The 14,775-nt window shown below is 47.3% G+C and overlaps 1 protein-coding gene across 1 annotated transcript in view; it reads left to right on the top strand.

Annotated features, from left to right (window-relative positions):
• Nucleotides 1–484: 484 nt before the first annotated feature.
• PNPLA1 (patatin like domain 1, omega-hydroxyceramide transacylase) overlaps nucleotides 485–14,775 on the top strand; it is a gene marked incomplete at its 5' end in the record, with an annotated part of 41,853 nt that continues 27,562 nt past the window's right edge. The window contains one exon of the mRNA XM_084257558.1: nucleotides 485–689. Coding sequence (XP_084113684.1) covers nucleotides 485–689 — 205 coding nt within the window. The remainder of the gene's footprint in view (nucleotides 690–14,775) is intronic.

Here is a 14,775-nt window from a genome sequence, read left to right as displayed (position 1 = left end):
GCCTGCTGGAGGGAGGCCAGCACTTAATTCCTTTGCTGCCACAGCGCATCAGGGAGGGAGGCACCTTCTGATAACCATCGGTGGAGTTTTGCAACTCGAAGTGTGAAGCCTTCTCAGCCGGCTAAGGCCCAAGCAGAGCCCGCCTCTGTGGGCATGGCCCTGGGCGGCTGCCAAGAATGCTCCTGATTGTGCCAGAGATGAATGTACCCACGCCGTGAAGCCAGGGGGCCGCTCCCAGGACCAGGGTGCTGCTCATACAACCGGGGTGTCTTCTGCGTCTCTCCCGGGTCTGCAGCCCTTGACCGAGTTTAACAGGCCCAGGTGGCGGCTGCCTGAGCCACCTGTGGGTGCGCCAGCCACCAGGGAGAGACGGCCATATTCCAGGCTCCAGGCTGGCAGGGAAGCTTGGCAGGGAGGCCTGAGCTCCGGCAGACAGCGCTGAGGGGCGGCTCCTCCCCACCACGGGAGGCCCGGGGCTGAGGACATGGAAGAACAGGTGTTCAAGGGAGACCCAGACACGCCGCATTCCATCTCTTTCTCTGGCAGCGGGTTCCTCTCCTTCTACCAGGCTGGGGCCGTGGACGCCCTGCGGGACCTGGCCCCCCGCATGCTGGACACGGCCCATCGCTTCGCAGGCACGTCTGCGGGGGCTGTGATTGCCGCGCTGGTCATCTGTGGCATTGAAATGGGTAAGGGCTTTTTTGGGGGTTCTCTGGGGGGCTTCTGGAGGGATTCTCCAAAACAGAGCTGGGTGACTGCCTAGAGATGCTCTGGGGACCAAAGCTAAGCTTTCTGGGTGGCAGGAAAGGAAGTGGTGGGTTGAGCGGGACAGTGAGCAGTGCGTGCAACATTTGAAGGCAAGGTCTGTGAGGGCCCAGGCTTCTCTGACCCACGGGGTGAGCTTGGACTCACCCCCCACCCCCCTCCTTCCTCGAGTGACTTCTCTGTGGGAAGTCAGTCTTCCAGGGCCTGGCGAGGGAAGTCAGTATCTCCCACAAGCATCCTGGTGTCAGATGCTACACCAGGACACAGTCACACTTTGGGGTAAAGTGTTGCTCCTGTCTGGCCTCTTCAAATGCAAATACTCATGGGAAGGGAACCCCTTCATGTCTATATCACCTTCATGAAGATGAATTTGTGAGAGCAGCATCCAGAAGGCTGGAGAGGTGGGACCCCTGGGAGTAGAGGGGGAGAAACTGGGAAGGAATGTGGATGATCACCTTTACCCTCTGTGCTGCTTGTTTGGGGTCCCCAAGAAGGATGGGCCCACACCACTGACACATGAGCAGAAGAACCAGCGCCTACAGACTCATTCTTAGCAGCCCCAGACCTAGTACTAGAAAGACCCTATGTCCTTGGGGTGCATTTATTTTATCTTTGTCTTGATTATAATTTTTATTTTTTAATTATTTTATATCCTTGCTAGTGTATTGACAATATTATAATAATATATGTGACTTATATATGTGATTTCTCTCCTCAAGTGTAGTCACCACAGCACTCCCACCACCAAAACACCCATAGTCCTCCACCAGAGCACATCGTGCTCTACCCCCTGGCCCTAACTCTCTGAAAGCCACAAATCCATCGCTAGCTTTCAAAGATTGGTTTTAAAGTTTGTCTTTGTCTGACTCTTTGTTTGGTTTCTCATATTCCACATGTAAGCGACGCCATCCTGTACTTACCTTTCCCTTCTGGCTTATTTAGCTTAGCATAATCCCTTCTGGCCCCATCCATGTTGCCCCAAATGGCATGAGTTTATCTATTTTTCATTGCTGAGTAGTGTTCCACTGTGTGTATATACTACATCTCGATCCGCTCATCTGCTTTGGGGTACTTAGGTTGTTTCCAGAGTTTGGCTATTGTAAATAGTGCTGTCATCAACATGGGAGTGCAGGTTTGCTTTTGAATTAGTGTTTTTGGATTTTTGGGGTAGGGGTGCATTTATTCAGTTACTGCACTATCGTTTTGTGTCAGGCTCTGTTCCAGGTACTGGGACAAAGTCCCTGCCCCCATGGAGTAGAAATTCTGTGGGGGTGGGGGGCGGGGAGGACAGTTAACATTCAAACAAATAACCTCCCCCTGTCAAGAAGTGATTGCCTTATGTAAAATCACAGCAGGAAATGTTCAGAGAATAAAGTGCGGTGTGTCTTAGAAAGGGTAGTCAGGGAAACAGACCAAGTGGAGTGAGTGAACACACCAGGTAGGGGAGAGTCAAGTTGCCTGGGGGGCTGGGGAGTGGTGGGAGAGAGAAAGGGGTGGGGATAAGGCTGGAGAGGCAGGCAGGGGCCAACTCACATGGACCCTTGTAGCCAGAGAGATGGGGAGCACAGGCACTAGATGAGGAAGGTGACGTGGGGGAGGTGATGCCATGTGGGTTATATTCCAGTTCAGCTGTCTCATGGAGTGGGCCTGGGACAAGTTATCGACCTCTTTGTGCCCCAGTTTCCGCATTCATAAAGTGGAAATTCCACTTACACCTAATTCCCAGGGTTGTTAAAAGATTAACAGCTAATCAATTAGTGCCTGCTGTTCCACTCAACCCATTTCTTATTTTCCTACTATCCAGAAGGCCTAGCTTTGCTCCCCAAATCGTCTCAGGCAATCATCCATGGCTGATATGATAAATTGCTTATCACAGGGCCTGGTATGTGGCAAGCTCTCTTCACACTGTTTTTAAGGGACCCCTGTTGCTGGGTCACGTGAGTTAGGGAGCACAGCAGAAACATGACAGTGGGAAAATACTGTATGTTTATGTGAGGAATGAGCGAGGCAGGTGGCTGGGCGGTGAGGTTGGTGAGAAGTGGTTAGATTCAATACATACTTTGAAGGTGGAGCCGGGGAGACTCACTGAAGAACCAGGTGCAGTGTGTGAGGATGTCAGCAAGCAGGGCACCTCCACTCGAGATCCCTGAACTGCGTGGGTAGTCTTTGTCTTTGTTTTAAAGAATAATAGAAATGCCCATTCTCTTACATGCAAGATCATTACATTCTTTTTAATATTTCACAAGCAACAAGTTTCTTCTCACTGTACAAAATTCAAACAATGGAAAGTCACACAAAGTAAAAGTGTACAGAATTTAAAAAGAGCCTCCACCCAACCCCTTCCTGTAGCCAGTCTCAGGGATCCATGTGGATCCTTCCAGATGTTTTTTTATGTACAGAGTCTGCTGTGACTGTTGTAGCTAATGTCACCCAGTGGACTCTGGGACAGGCCTACGGACTGGGGCTGGGAAAAGGGCCCCACTCCTTCGTCCTGGAGTCACAGCACTGACCTGGGCAACACCTTGCCTCTGTGACACTCATCTGCTCCATTGCTTGCACCGTTCTCATGTCTTTATTCAGCTTCCTATAGTTCACTGTCTAAGAATCATTCTCTGGCATTCAAGGACTTTCATAATTAATTCAGCTCAAGCGATTCAATAAATACTGGCCAAACCCTATTCGGCCAGGCTGTGATGGGTCCTAGAAAGACCCCTAACTGTGGGCGTAACCAAGGACTGACTGTGTGCTGCTATAAGGAGGATAGAGCACAGGGAGCGTGAGACAGCAGCACGCTGATGAGATTCAGCCACATCGCTCCTGCCTACTTCGTTCCTTTTAACTGCTATGCAACTATTTATTAAAAGCATTTCCTTTATACCCAACCCTATTCTGTCTTTGACACATTAATTCATTTAGTCTTCACTAACCCTCTGAGGTGAAAACTGTTATTTTCTCCATATTACAGAGGAGGAAACTGAGTCACAGAAGGCTTAAATAACTTGTCTAAGGTCATACAAACAGTACTTGGTGAAGATGAGGTTTGAACCCAGTCCGGCAGCAGAGTTGACATTCTCACCCCTTCAACCCCTCTGCCTCCTGTCAAAGCAGTGCCAGGGGTGGGGATGCTGGCTGCATGGATAGTGGGATCAGGGAAATCTCTTTGGGCAGGTAGAATTTGCACACAGACCTAAAGGAGGTGAGGGAGGCTGCCGCAAGTGTATCTGGAACATTCCATGCAGAGGACAGCAACTTGTACTACATCCTGCCAGCTGTCAGAAGCAGGGGAACCAACACTCAGTCTCCTGGCTTTCTTCAAGGTCCCCCAGCTTTCTTCAAGTTCTTTTCCCTCCGTCAGTGTGTAGTCCATCAGACCCCATCACGGTTCACCCAGCCATTCCAGTGATGGACACAGCCAAGCTGTGGTTATAAGCAACCCCACAATCAGCATCCTGTCATGTCTCCCATGGTCACGTGGAGTGTTTCCCTAGGATCCTCCATTAGCTTGGCGAGACTGTTATATTACTCTCAAGTCAATTCTACCAGCTGGACACCAGCAGTGTCTACGAGTTCTAACTTCCCCACAATGTCATCAGCCTTTTCGCTATCAGACTTCAAAGTTTTCAACAGTCTGTGGATGTGAAACTCTATCTCATTTCATTGTGTCTATCGAATCTGCCTTTCCCGATTGCTAGGGATGTGAAACTTCTCTCTGTATTTATTGACTGCTTGTGTTTCTTCTTCCATCACTGGCCTGCTCGTGACCTTGTTCCATTTTCTCTACCGATCTGTCATTTTCTCTCTCACTTGTAGTTACAGTTTATACACCAAGCATTTGTCAGTTATAGAGATTGCAGCTGTCTTATTCCACTCCATGGCCTCTCTTTCTGTTTTATTGATGTCTTTTGTCATTTAGAAAATTCCAGCTTCTATGCAGTCAAATGGTTCAATGCGTTCCTCTTTACATTTTGTAATTTTCAGTATCTTTGTCATAATGAGCTCCTCAATGTTTTCCAGTTTTGCTCTCTCAAATTTAGGTTAATACCTCTAGAATTTATTTTGTGGAGAGTTTGAAGTAGAAATCTAAGTTTTCATTAGTTTTGCCGTGTGAAAACCAATTATCCCACTCCAGTTAGGGGCAGTCCTTGCCACTTTTTTCTGAAATGCTGCTTCTGGCTTATTCAAGTTCCTAGATTTTCCTTTTTCTTCCATTGACTAATTCATCTGTTTCTGTACCAGACCCTATGGTTTTAATCAAGATACCCTTATCATAGGGGACATACAGCATATGCAGCAATCTTTCTCCTACTTCCCTTCCAATTTTTTCTTTAAATATTGCTTCTGCCACTTTTAACCCCTTCCTTTCCACATGAGAAGCTCTATTGGGATTTTGCTTAAAATGACACCTTCCCATTTATAAATATAGTCTTCTCTATTTTTTCTGGTCCTCTTGTCCTTCAATAAAGACCTTGTGTATCTTTTATTAGATTTGCTAGTTTTTGCTGCTATGGGGATGAGATCTTTTGTCCTATGGCATTTTCTTTTTCTTTTCTTTTCTTTTTTTTTATATAGGAACTGGGATACAGGCCAGATGTGCAGGAGGGTGAGAGGATTCACCAGAGACAGAGCAGGGAACAGAACAGGCAGAAGGACCAAAGTACACTGCTGAGGGGAGCAGCGGGGGGAGAGAGGAGAGGACTGTCCTGCCATGTGGGAATCTCCCTGGGGCGCAGGGAATTGAACCGGAGTTGCAGAGGCTGTGGACAGCTTTGTAGCGCGGGGCTCAACCCACTGTGCCACTGGGGAGGTCCCCCCCCCCATTGCATTTTCTAAGTGATTTTTGCTGCTGTAAACTATTGTTGATGGTTTTGCACAGTGAGACTGTTTTGAGCAAACTTGTTAAACCTTGAAAATTCGGTGCGTTTGCTGGTAGATTATCTCATACTCATGTGCAAACAATTACACTATCTGAGTATTATCAAACATCGTCTCTTTTTAAAAAAATTCTTCAACATATGGGCCTCCCCTGGTGGTGCAGTAGTTGAGCGCTGGATTGTGAAGCTGCCCGCAGCCTCTGCAGTGCCGGTTTGATCCCCGGCCACCGGCCAGGGTCCCACATGGCACGCAGACCTCTTCTGCCACACCCACTGCTCCCCTCAGCAGTGTACTTCATCAGTCTGCCTGTTCTGTTCCCCTCTTTGGTTCTGGTGAATTCTCTCACCCTCCCATGCTTCTGACTGTACCCAGTGCTTGTATAAATAAATAAATAAATAAACAAACAAACAAACAAATAAATAAATAAATCTTAAAAAAAAAAATTCTTCAACATTTGTCGCCCATCCCGCCCCTTCTCCAGACCTGGGCTTTCTGTGTGGGGATTATGTGTGGTTCCTGTGAGAACTGAGGCAGCAGTGGGGCCATCTTCTGGAAATGCATGCCTCAATTTGGATACACATGAAGTTGTTTATAAAAGCATTAAACACAGAGTTTATTCTTAATTCAAAATGCAGTAAATATTCATTCATTCATTCATTCATTCATTCACCTGAGGAAAAATGGCCTCTATGACAACCAGTGGGGCATTCAGAATTTCCAGTCTGGTCAGAAGTAAGGCTGGGAATTTGCCTCAAAGCTATATTTGCATAATTTCAAAAAATTTTCTTATCAAAGAGTGGGGACTTGGGGAACTTGAAACTACAATCCTTCTTAAGCTACTACTTGGTATCTTTTTCCCTATAAAAACTGCATGGTAACCGAATTACTCATTCATTCATTCATTCAGTCATTCAACTAGTGTTTATTGACCATGTGCAGAGGATACAGAGATGTAATGCAAAACAAAACTCTGCTCTTGCCCTCATGGAGCCCACAGTCACCTCAGACTTGAAGGCAACCACCAGGTGGTTACAATGCAAGACAGTTGCAATTGAATGTTAGAAAATTTAAAAGCATAGGAGTTCAGAAGGAGGTTGCAAACATTGCAGTGATGGAAATCCTCGGGGTGGTGGTATTTGAGTCACCACTTGAAAAGTGAGTAGAAGCCCCATAGGTCGGGCAAGGTGAGGTTTTTAGCGAGGACAAGACAACAGGACAAATCACCAGGTGGGGACGTGCTGCCTCCTGGATGTGAACAGAGCAGGTGGGCTGCTGTCAGGGCCATGGGGGAGTTTCAGAGAAGCAGCTCTTGGCTCAGCGAGAGTTGCCCAAAATGGGGAAGGGCCATTTGGGGGAGCCAAAAAAGGGGAGCACCTGCCCTCAGAGAGGTCCATACTGAGGGTAGAGCACCCCCACCTGGATGCTGCTGTGGGGGTCCCATTATTTAGTGTGGTGACCAAGAGGATCTGTAAACCTAGGGTCCCCAGATTCCCAGCCCCAAACCCAATATTTTTTATGTTGTTACATGAGTCTAAAAGAAAAGTTTCATAATAGAATATGTACATCTGTTAAACTTTTCAAGTAACTCTAATTCCCCCTCACCTCATCCTTTATATTCCCTTGATACTTTCTCCTCCCCAATCCCTCTGACTCTCATTTCATTTTTTAATGTTCACTAATTTTTATAAGTCTTTGTTGAATTGTCTGCTGTATAAATGTCGATCATTTGTCTTTGTCATTCTGACTTGCTTACCTACACATAATTCCCTTGAACTCCTTCCATTTTGCTATACGTGTCAGCATTTTGTCTTTCCTTGTGGCTGAGTGGTATGCCACTGTGTTGGATATCCCACATCTCCTTGATTTAATCCTCAATCACTGGGCATCTAGATTGTTTCCATGTCCTAGCTATTGAAATAGTGCTGCAATTAACACTGTAGAGCATCTAATTTTTTGGTCCTGCATCTGTTGGATAGATGCCCAAGAGTGGGGTTGCTGGGTGGTATAGTATTCCCAATTTAGGTTTTTTTTTTTTTAAAGATTTATTTATTTATTTATTTATAGAAGAACTGGGCTACCTGTACTGCTACACACTCTGTCTCTGGTGAATCCTCTTCCTGTCCACCACCACCATCCTGCTGCCCCCTCCCTACACCTCTGGCCATTTTAATTTTTTAAGGTAAATCCAGATTGCTTTCCATAGTGACTGCACCAATTCATATTCCCACCAACAGTGTAATAAGGATCCTCTTTCCCTGCATCCTCTCCAGCATTTGTTGTTGGGGGTATAGCTTTCCCTAATCAGATGAATTTAACCAGAATGGAGGGGATAATGTAACAAACCCCACAGGCAGCTCAGAGACCAGCACGTCCACAGGAAAGTGCACTTAACACGGAAGCAGGCTCTCTGAATTCTGAGGACAAAAGTATCCTATAGTCGGAGTAGAAACAACCTTGTAGGTACAGTCTTCTCACATAGTCTTTCATTGTGGGATTTAATAGGAAGGTGGGATTCAAACTAAAGCTGGTGTGACTCAAAAGCCCAAGTTCTCTCCATCTCTCCCTCCCCCAGGTCCCAGGAAAGCACTCAGCAGTGAGTGACCTCAGAAAAGTCTGCTCAGCGACTGTGCATTGGAAGGAACTGATGCCTACTTCCCACTCCCCACAGCTGACCCTGGGTATCACCAGTGATCCCATGAAGGAGCTTGGCAAACTAAGGGGTTGTTGTAGCTGCACTGGGCAGGATAGCAGAGGCTTCTGCCAGACAGAAGAGCATTGTCTTCCCTGTGGCCTTTGCGCGCCATCCCCCCATCCCCGAAGCTGGTGAGGTGATTCTGGAGTCTGGACCCAGCTTCCTCCCACTGTGGTCCATGAGGGTTGCCAGCCACATCTGCAATCCAGCCGGTCAGAGAGGGAAAAGGGGAGGCACACCCTTGCCTTTTAAGTGTAGGCTTGGGAAGTGACACATGTCTTGTCACCTCACCTCCCATGGGTCAGAACTTAGTCACATGGCCACACCTGGTGGTAAGGAGGGCTGGGAAACGTAGACTGTGTTCTGGGAGGCCAGGTGTTCAGCTGAAGCTTGGAAGCTCAGTTACTAAGGAAGGAGGAGAGGAGGGATATTGGATATTGGGGACAATATTGTGATTCTGACCCAATAGCCATAAGTGGTGAGATGAGAATGATGATGATGATGATGATGGTGATGGAGAAACTAATTTTGTCTGCGATCAAGACCATGGCTCCATAATCATAAGTTCAAGTCCAGGCTGTTGGCTGGAGAGGGGCTCAGCTCTGCACCTTCAGGGGGACAGTGCCCTCTTGGCAGCTGGAGGCAGGAGTGCCTTGGTCCTACTGGAGTTTGGGGGGCTGGGCAGTACCCTTCAGCTCCCACTGTGTCCCCCACTTAGAATGACCTGTTTTCCTCCTCAGACATAGAGCCTCTTCCAAAGCACCCTTTCATCTTACCCCACTTGATCTCCAGGCCTGATTTCCAATTTGTCCACAGAATCTGTCCCCCACATCTGGCACTTGGTGCACTGTGGTGCATCTTAATTGTTCCAGATGTTGTGTCTCATTTCATCAGTTAGATTGGATGAACAATCAAGTTCTCATGAGTCCCCTGGCTCCCACAAATTGCTTGTCAAACAAGAGCTGCTCAGTAAATTCTTGGTGATTTCCGGCTGTCAGCAGGCATGGCACTGGAGGTGTCTTTGAAATTTCTATTTTGGGGTTTACTGGTTCTTAGGTAATTTTCTGCCCATACATATGACTTAAAATACCAGAATTTTATAGACAGAAAGTTAGCAAATCCAACTCTTCCATTTTATAGATGATTGTATTAGAGTTAAATCTTAAAGAAGTGATCAGTTGGAGGTGAACTTCACTTAGGTCAGTGGTTTGTAAACTGTGTTCCAAGGAGCCCCAGGGTGCTATGGGAGGCAGGAAAATTATATACACTGCAAGCCTGTGGCTTTCTCCTGGCTTCAACAAGTATAGCCTTGTTATTATCTGTCTTATTCAAGGAAGTTCTTTCTAAAATTTCATTTAAAGAAAGTGTTCTGATGACCCCCCCTTTTTTTTTTTTTTGAAGTTTGAAAGCTGTCATTTGAGCCAATGTGCAAAGAAATTGAGGAGCAGATTCTGGCTGAATTACAGTGATCAAATAAAGCCATTCATTCAATCCTTAATTCTAGGGCAGTAGTGAACAAAATGGGTGTCTGCCCTCATAGAGCCAACATTCTTTTGGTAAAATCAAATCATAAGTAACTAAAAATGTAGAAAAATATCAGCATGCATGCTCAAAGGAAGGGGAAAAAAGCAGGAGGTGGTATGGTGAACGATTTGAGGGTATAGTTTCAAGTGAGATAATCCTTCCAAGGGGAGCTGGGGGAGGGAGAGAATCTGTAGGCTCCAAGAGGGTTCCTGGATGACAGGTCCTTGGTGGCATATCCCTGCAGAGATGCGTTTGCATCCTCCATCCTCCATCCTCCCTTCTAGGCAGGAAATAGGCTTCCACAGCATCTCACAAAGCACATGCAAATGCCAGGGAGCAGTAGGGTCTCTGTCCCACCAACACAGGCACAGTAGGGCCCAGGATGACACCTCGCTGGGAACAGAGGACAATACAGGCATTTTGTTCTGCCCCCTCAACTTGCCCCCAAGTGTTCCAGTGCCACCTAGGGCAGCTCCTGCCATCCTAATGACAGAGGGTTTTGGGGGCCCTGGAGTTCAGGGTGACTGAAGTTACTGTCATTGGCAGGTGGTTCACTGGGATCTCCCTGACTAGGGCTGGATGGACGGATGACCACTATGAGAACCTTGGCTCTGGTAACTCCTTGCTTTGGGCACCAGTGGAGGAGAAAGATACCCCAGAGTTGGTGGATGTAGGGCAGGAATAGACTCGGTGCAGGTTTTCTGATCCAGCAGACCAGGTAAAGGAGGAGTCAGAGTTCTCAGTGGCTTTTGCAGGTCTTTTATTGGGGTTCACCAGGCATATGGCAGGCAGGGGTGCTGGGGGGCCGGGAGGCTGGCAGGCCTCCCAGCCCCCAGCAAATCCTTACTCTATCTGGGCTCTCTGGTGATCTCGGCTTCTCTTCGGCTTCTGCTGCTGCTTTCTCGGCTTCTTCTCTTTCAGCTTCTACTGGCGTCCCCATGACAACGCCCTTAAAAAGCACAGTCTTAGCACAGGTGTACCCACTTCAGGTGCCCGCCATCAGGCATGCATTCAGGATCACAGGGTTCCCTCATCTATCCTGATGGCAGGAGGGCAGAAAAGCCTGATTTTTTACCTTACCCTACAGTGGAGAATATAGGTTCCAGGAAGTAGGAGAACTAGAAGTCCCATCTGTGGGTCCTTGACCCGCCAGTGACCTGCCTCACCTTGCTTTTCCTATCTGTAACTTGGAGGCGGGAGGACATCCCGCTTACAGGCTAAGAGAAGCCATGGCTGTGTTCCCAGCACAGGTGCCTATGATCAGTGCGTGAGTCGTCTTTGATCAATGAATGTTGAGTGAGTGGATAAACATGTGAAAAGGAAACTACCTTGAAATAGAAAAACAGGCAAAGCAGTGTTTTTGAAACTTAATCAAGCATGTCCTTGAGAACTTATTAAATGTATTAAAGCAAAAATGACTGGACACCAGTCTACGTGATTAAAATTTTTACTATCTACTTGTGAGTTCATCCGCACAGATTAGGGTTTTCCGTGGGAGTTCCGTGTGGCCTGGGTGTTGGAAGGGCCTGTCTGGACTGGTTTGCCTTGGTCCTGGCCTGGAACCCCAGGCTTATCACCAACTGTAAAGGCAGGCAGGACACGGAGCAGGTTTTCTGATCCCGCAGACAGGGTAAAGGAGGCGAGAGTCCTGGAGCCCTCCGTGGCTTTTGCAGGCTTTTATTGGGATTTACCACGTACACAGGAAGGGGTGCTGGGGGGCCAGGAGGCTGGCAGGCCTCCCAGCTCCCAGCAAGTCTTCACTCTGTCTGGGCTCTCCGGCCTTCTCTGGTGGTCTCTGCTTCTCTCCCATTTGTTCTGCTTCTCTGCTTCTCTTCTGGCGTCCTCGTGACGCTGCCGTTAAAAGCCCGGTTTCAGTCCAGGTGAATCCCATCTACCTCTGCCCACACCCTACTCCAGGTGCCCGCCATCAGGCATGCCTTCAGGACCGCAAGGATCCATCATCTATCCTGATGGCGGGAGGGCAGAAAAGCCTGACACTTTTACCTTACCCTACACCAACTCAAGACCGATTTTCATGTTAATGACGCTGTGGGTGATGGCAATTCCAGCCTGTAGGGTCAGGAATAGACACGGTGCAGGTTTTCTGATCCCATGCAGACCCGGTAAAGGAGGAGTTAGAGTCCTCAGTGGTTTTTGCAGGTCTTTTATTGGGATTTACCCGGTACACAGCAGGCAAGGGTGCTGGGGGACCAGGAGGTTGGCAGGCCTCCCAGCCCCCAGCAAGTCTTCACTCTATCTGGGCTCTCCGGCCTTCTCTGCTTCTCTCTCTGCTTCTGCTGCTTCTCGGCTTCTGATGGCGTCCCTGTGACGCCGCCCTTAAAAAAGCAGTCTTAGCCCAGGTGGATCTCATCTACCTAGGCCCACACCCTACTCCAGGTGCCCGCCATCAGGCATGCATTCAGGACCGCAAGGATCCATCATCTATCCTGATGGCAGAGGGCAGAAAAGCCTGACATTTTTTCTTTACCCTACAGAGCCCTACGCCCCATATAAGGCAGTGTGGGGCTTTGAGTGTGTAAGGGACTTATGAGCTTTTGTGTTTTTCCACCTGAGCCCTGGACAGATGAGCCACTGGCTTGTTTCACTGGCCCAGCAGCTGTCAGAGGGTCCTGCCTTTAAGCAGGGTCCCAGCTCAACTCCCTGTCACCACATCCTGGTCCACCGCCCCTGGACCACAGACCAGACTTTCTGGTCTAATAAGAGTCTCTGGGGCCACCGCATCCTCAGCTTTCTCCCTCAAGCCTCTGGCTTTCAATTCCTCTTTGCTTCATCTCTTTCTTCTTGTGAGTTCACCCATATCTCACAACTTGGTTTTATTTTACATCCAGGATTTTTGTTGTTCTTGAAGCTGGAGAGATTCCTTTTCAGTTCAGTCCACTAGAGGTGGAAATCTCTCCAAAGTTCTTTAAAGATATGAATAAGATGAAAAAGAACCTCCTTTTTCCCCCCCTGTTGTAGGGGTGTGAGTGTGTGAGTGTGTGTGTGTGTGTGTGTGTTACATTTGATGTAACCTGCAGTTCAGTCCTGGCTGCTGGGTGTACTTTAGAATCGAAATATCTTCATCAAAAAATGATACAGAGTTATCTGCCTAATATGGCAGCATTTCTGTAAAAAGGTAGTCTGCTCAGATTCACATCTTAGTGTCATGCTAATAGCTAATGGCCATTTATCAAGCACTTAGGACATGCCAGGTGCTGTGCTCAATGCTTTACACAAATCATTCACTTTAATCCTCTCACAACCCTATCAAGCAGATGCTATCTTAATACTCATTTATTCCTAGGGATGGAACAGCCATTTAGAGAGACTAGATCATTTGCCCAGGTTTATGCAGCAGAGCCAAGACTGGAATCTCTCTTAATTTCTACATTTTGCATCCCTCTAATTATGATTTCAGAAGTCGCTTTGCAAGCAATACAACTTCCCTGCCAGGATCCATGGGGCAAGCAATTATTTACACACTGACTAAGAAGGTGAGAACAAATGAAATAAGAAATGCAAAAAATACTTCATAGGATGTTGTGGAAATGACATCACTATGTGGTGGTGGTTGCGACTCCCATTTCCATGTGGGAATCATTATCTTTCAAGTCATTCAAAGTAACTTGGGTTTCACATAATCAGCCTCTTCTACCAAATGGATAAAGATTTATTTCCCCCAAATAAACCTTTGGACTGTTGAGTGGAAAGTGCTTGAATGGAAGTTCTGGTAAAACTCTGAATGTGTTGGTTATATGTAAAACCACCTATCTGGAAAGTTCGTGTGGGTGACATTCCCCCCAATGTCCATAGGCTTTTTTTTAAAGATTTATTTATTTATGCAGATTTGGGGTGTAGGCCAGAGATGGGGGGGGCAGGTGAGAGGATTCACCAGAGACAGAGTAGGGAGCAGAACAGGCAGACTGAATGAAATACACTGCTGAGGGGAGCAATAGGTGAGTCAGGAGAGGTCTGCTGCACCATGTGTGTCAGCTCCCTGGCCAGGAATCAAACTCATGCTGCAGTAGCTATGGATTGTTTCACTGTGCTGACTTAACCCCTTGAGCCACCTGGGAGGCCCTGTCCACAGGCTTTAACTGAACCCCTGCTGAGTGGCAGGGACTGTGCGTCTAAGAGCCTTGGGTGAGCTGGGTTTTTTTTTTTTTACTTTAATAACATAAACTTGTCATTCTGGAATACTGTAGATTTATAGGAAAGTTGCTGAGATAGCACAGATAGCTCCATCCATCCTTCATCCAGTTTCCCCAACTTTAACCTCTCACATAACTATGGCACTAATTACTATTAACTATAGATTGCCCCAATTTTTCTGCTAATGTCCCTTTTCTGTCCCAGAAACCAATCCAGAATCCCACACTATATTTGAGAGATCTATTTTTTTTTAATTTTTTTATATATTTTTTAAGATTTATTTATTTATTTATATAAGCACTGGGTACAGTCAGAAGCGCGGGAGGGTGAGAGAATTCACCAGAGCCAGAGCGGGGAGCAGAGCAGGCAGAAGGACTGAAGTACACTGCTGAGGGGAGCAGCGGCGGCAGGAGAGGTCTGCGCGACATGTGGGACCCTCCTCTGGTGGCCGGGGAGCAGCCGGGGATCGAACCGGCACTGCAGAGGCTGCGGGCAACTTTGCAACTCAACCGCTGCGCCACTGGGGAGGCCCTGAGAGATCTATTTTTAAACCATTTCACTTAAAAAGTATTTAAATAGTGTTTGCTTTATTTTGGGATCAAAGTCAGCAAAGACAGCTGAGCTCCATTTCTGATTCTATAGAAAAAACAGGCAAATAAACGATAAGCAAACCTCCAGACTGACTTGGCTGCCATTCAAGTTAGCAGTTGACCCACTGACCTTCAAGGGTCACCCAACTCTGTCCTCCTGAGATCACCACATTAGGAAGA

This window comes from Talpa europaea (assembly GCF_964194135.1).
Source record: "Talpa europaea genome assembly, chromosome: 2".
In the NCBI taxonomy this organism is placed as follows: Eukaryota; Metazoa; Chordata; class Mammalia; order Eulipotyphla; family Talpidae; genus Talpa; species Talpa europaea.
The sequence above is the reverse complement of the archived record's forward strand: the minus strand, read 5'-3'. Positions and strand labels throughout refer to the sequence as shown.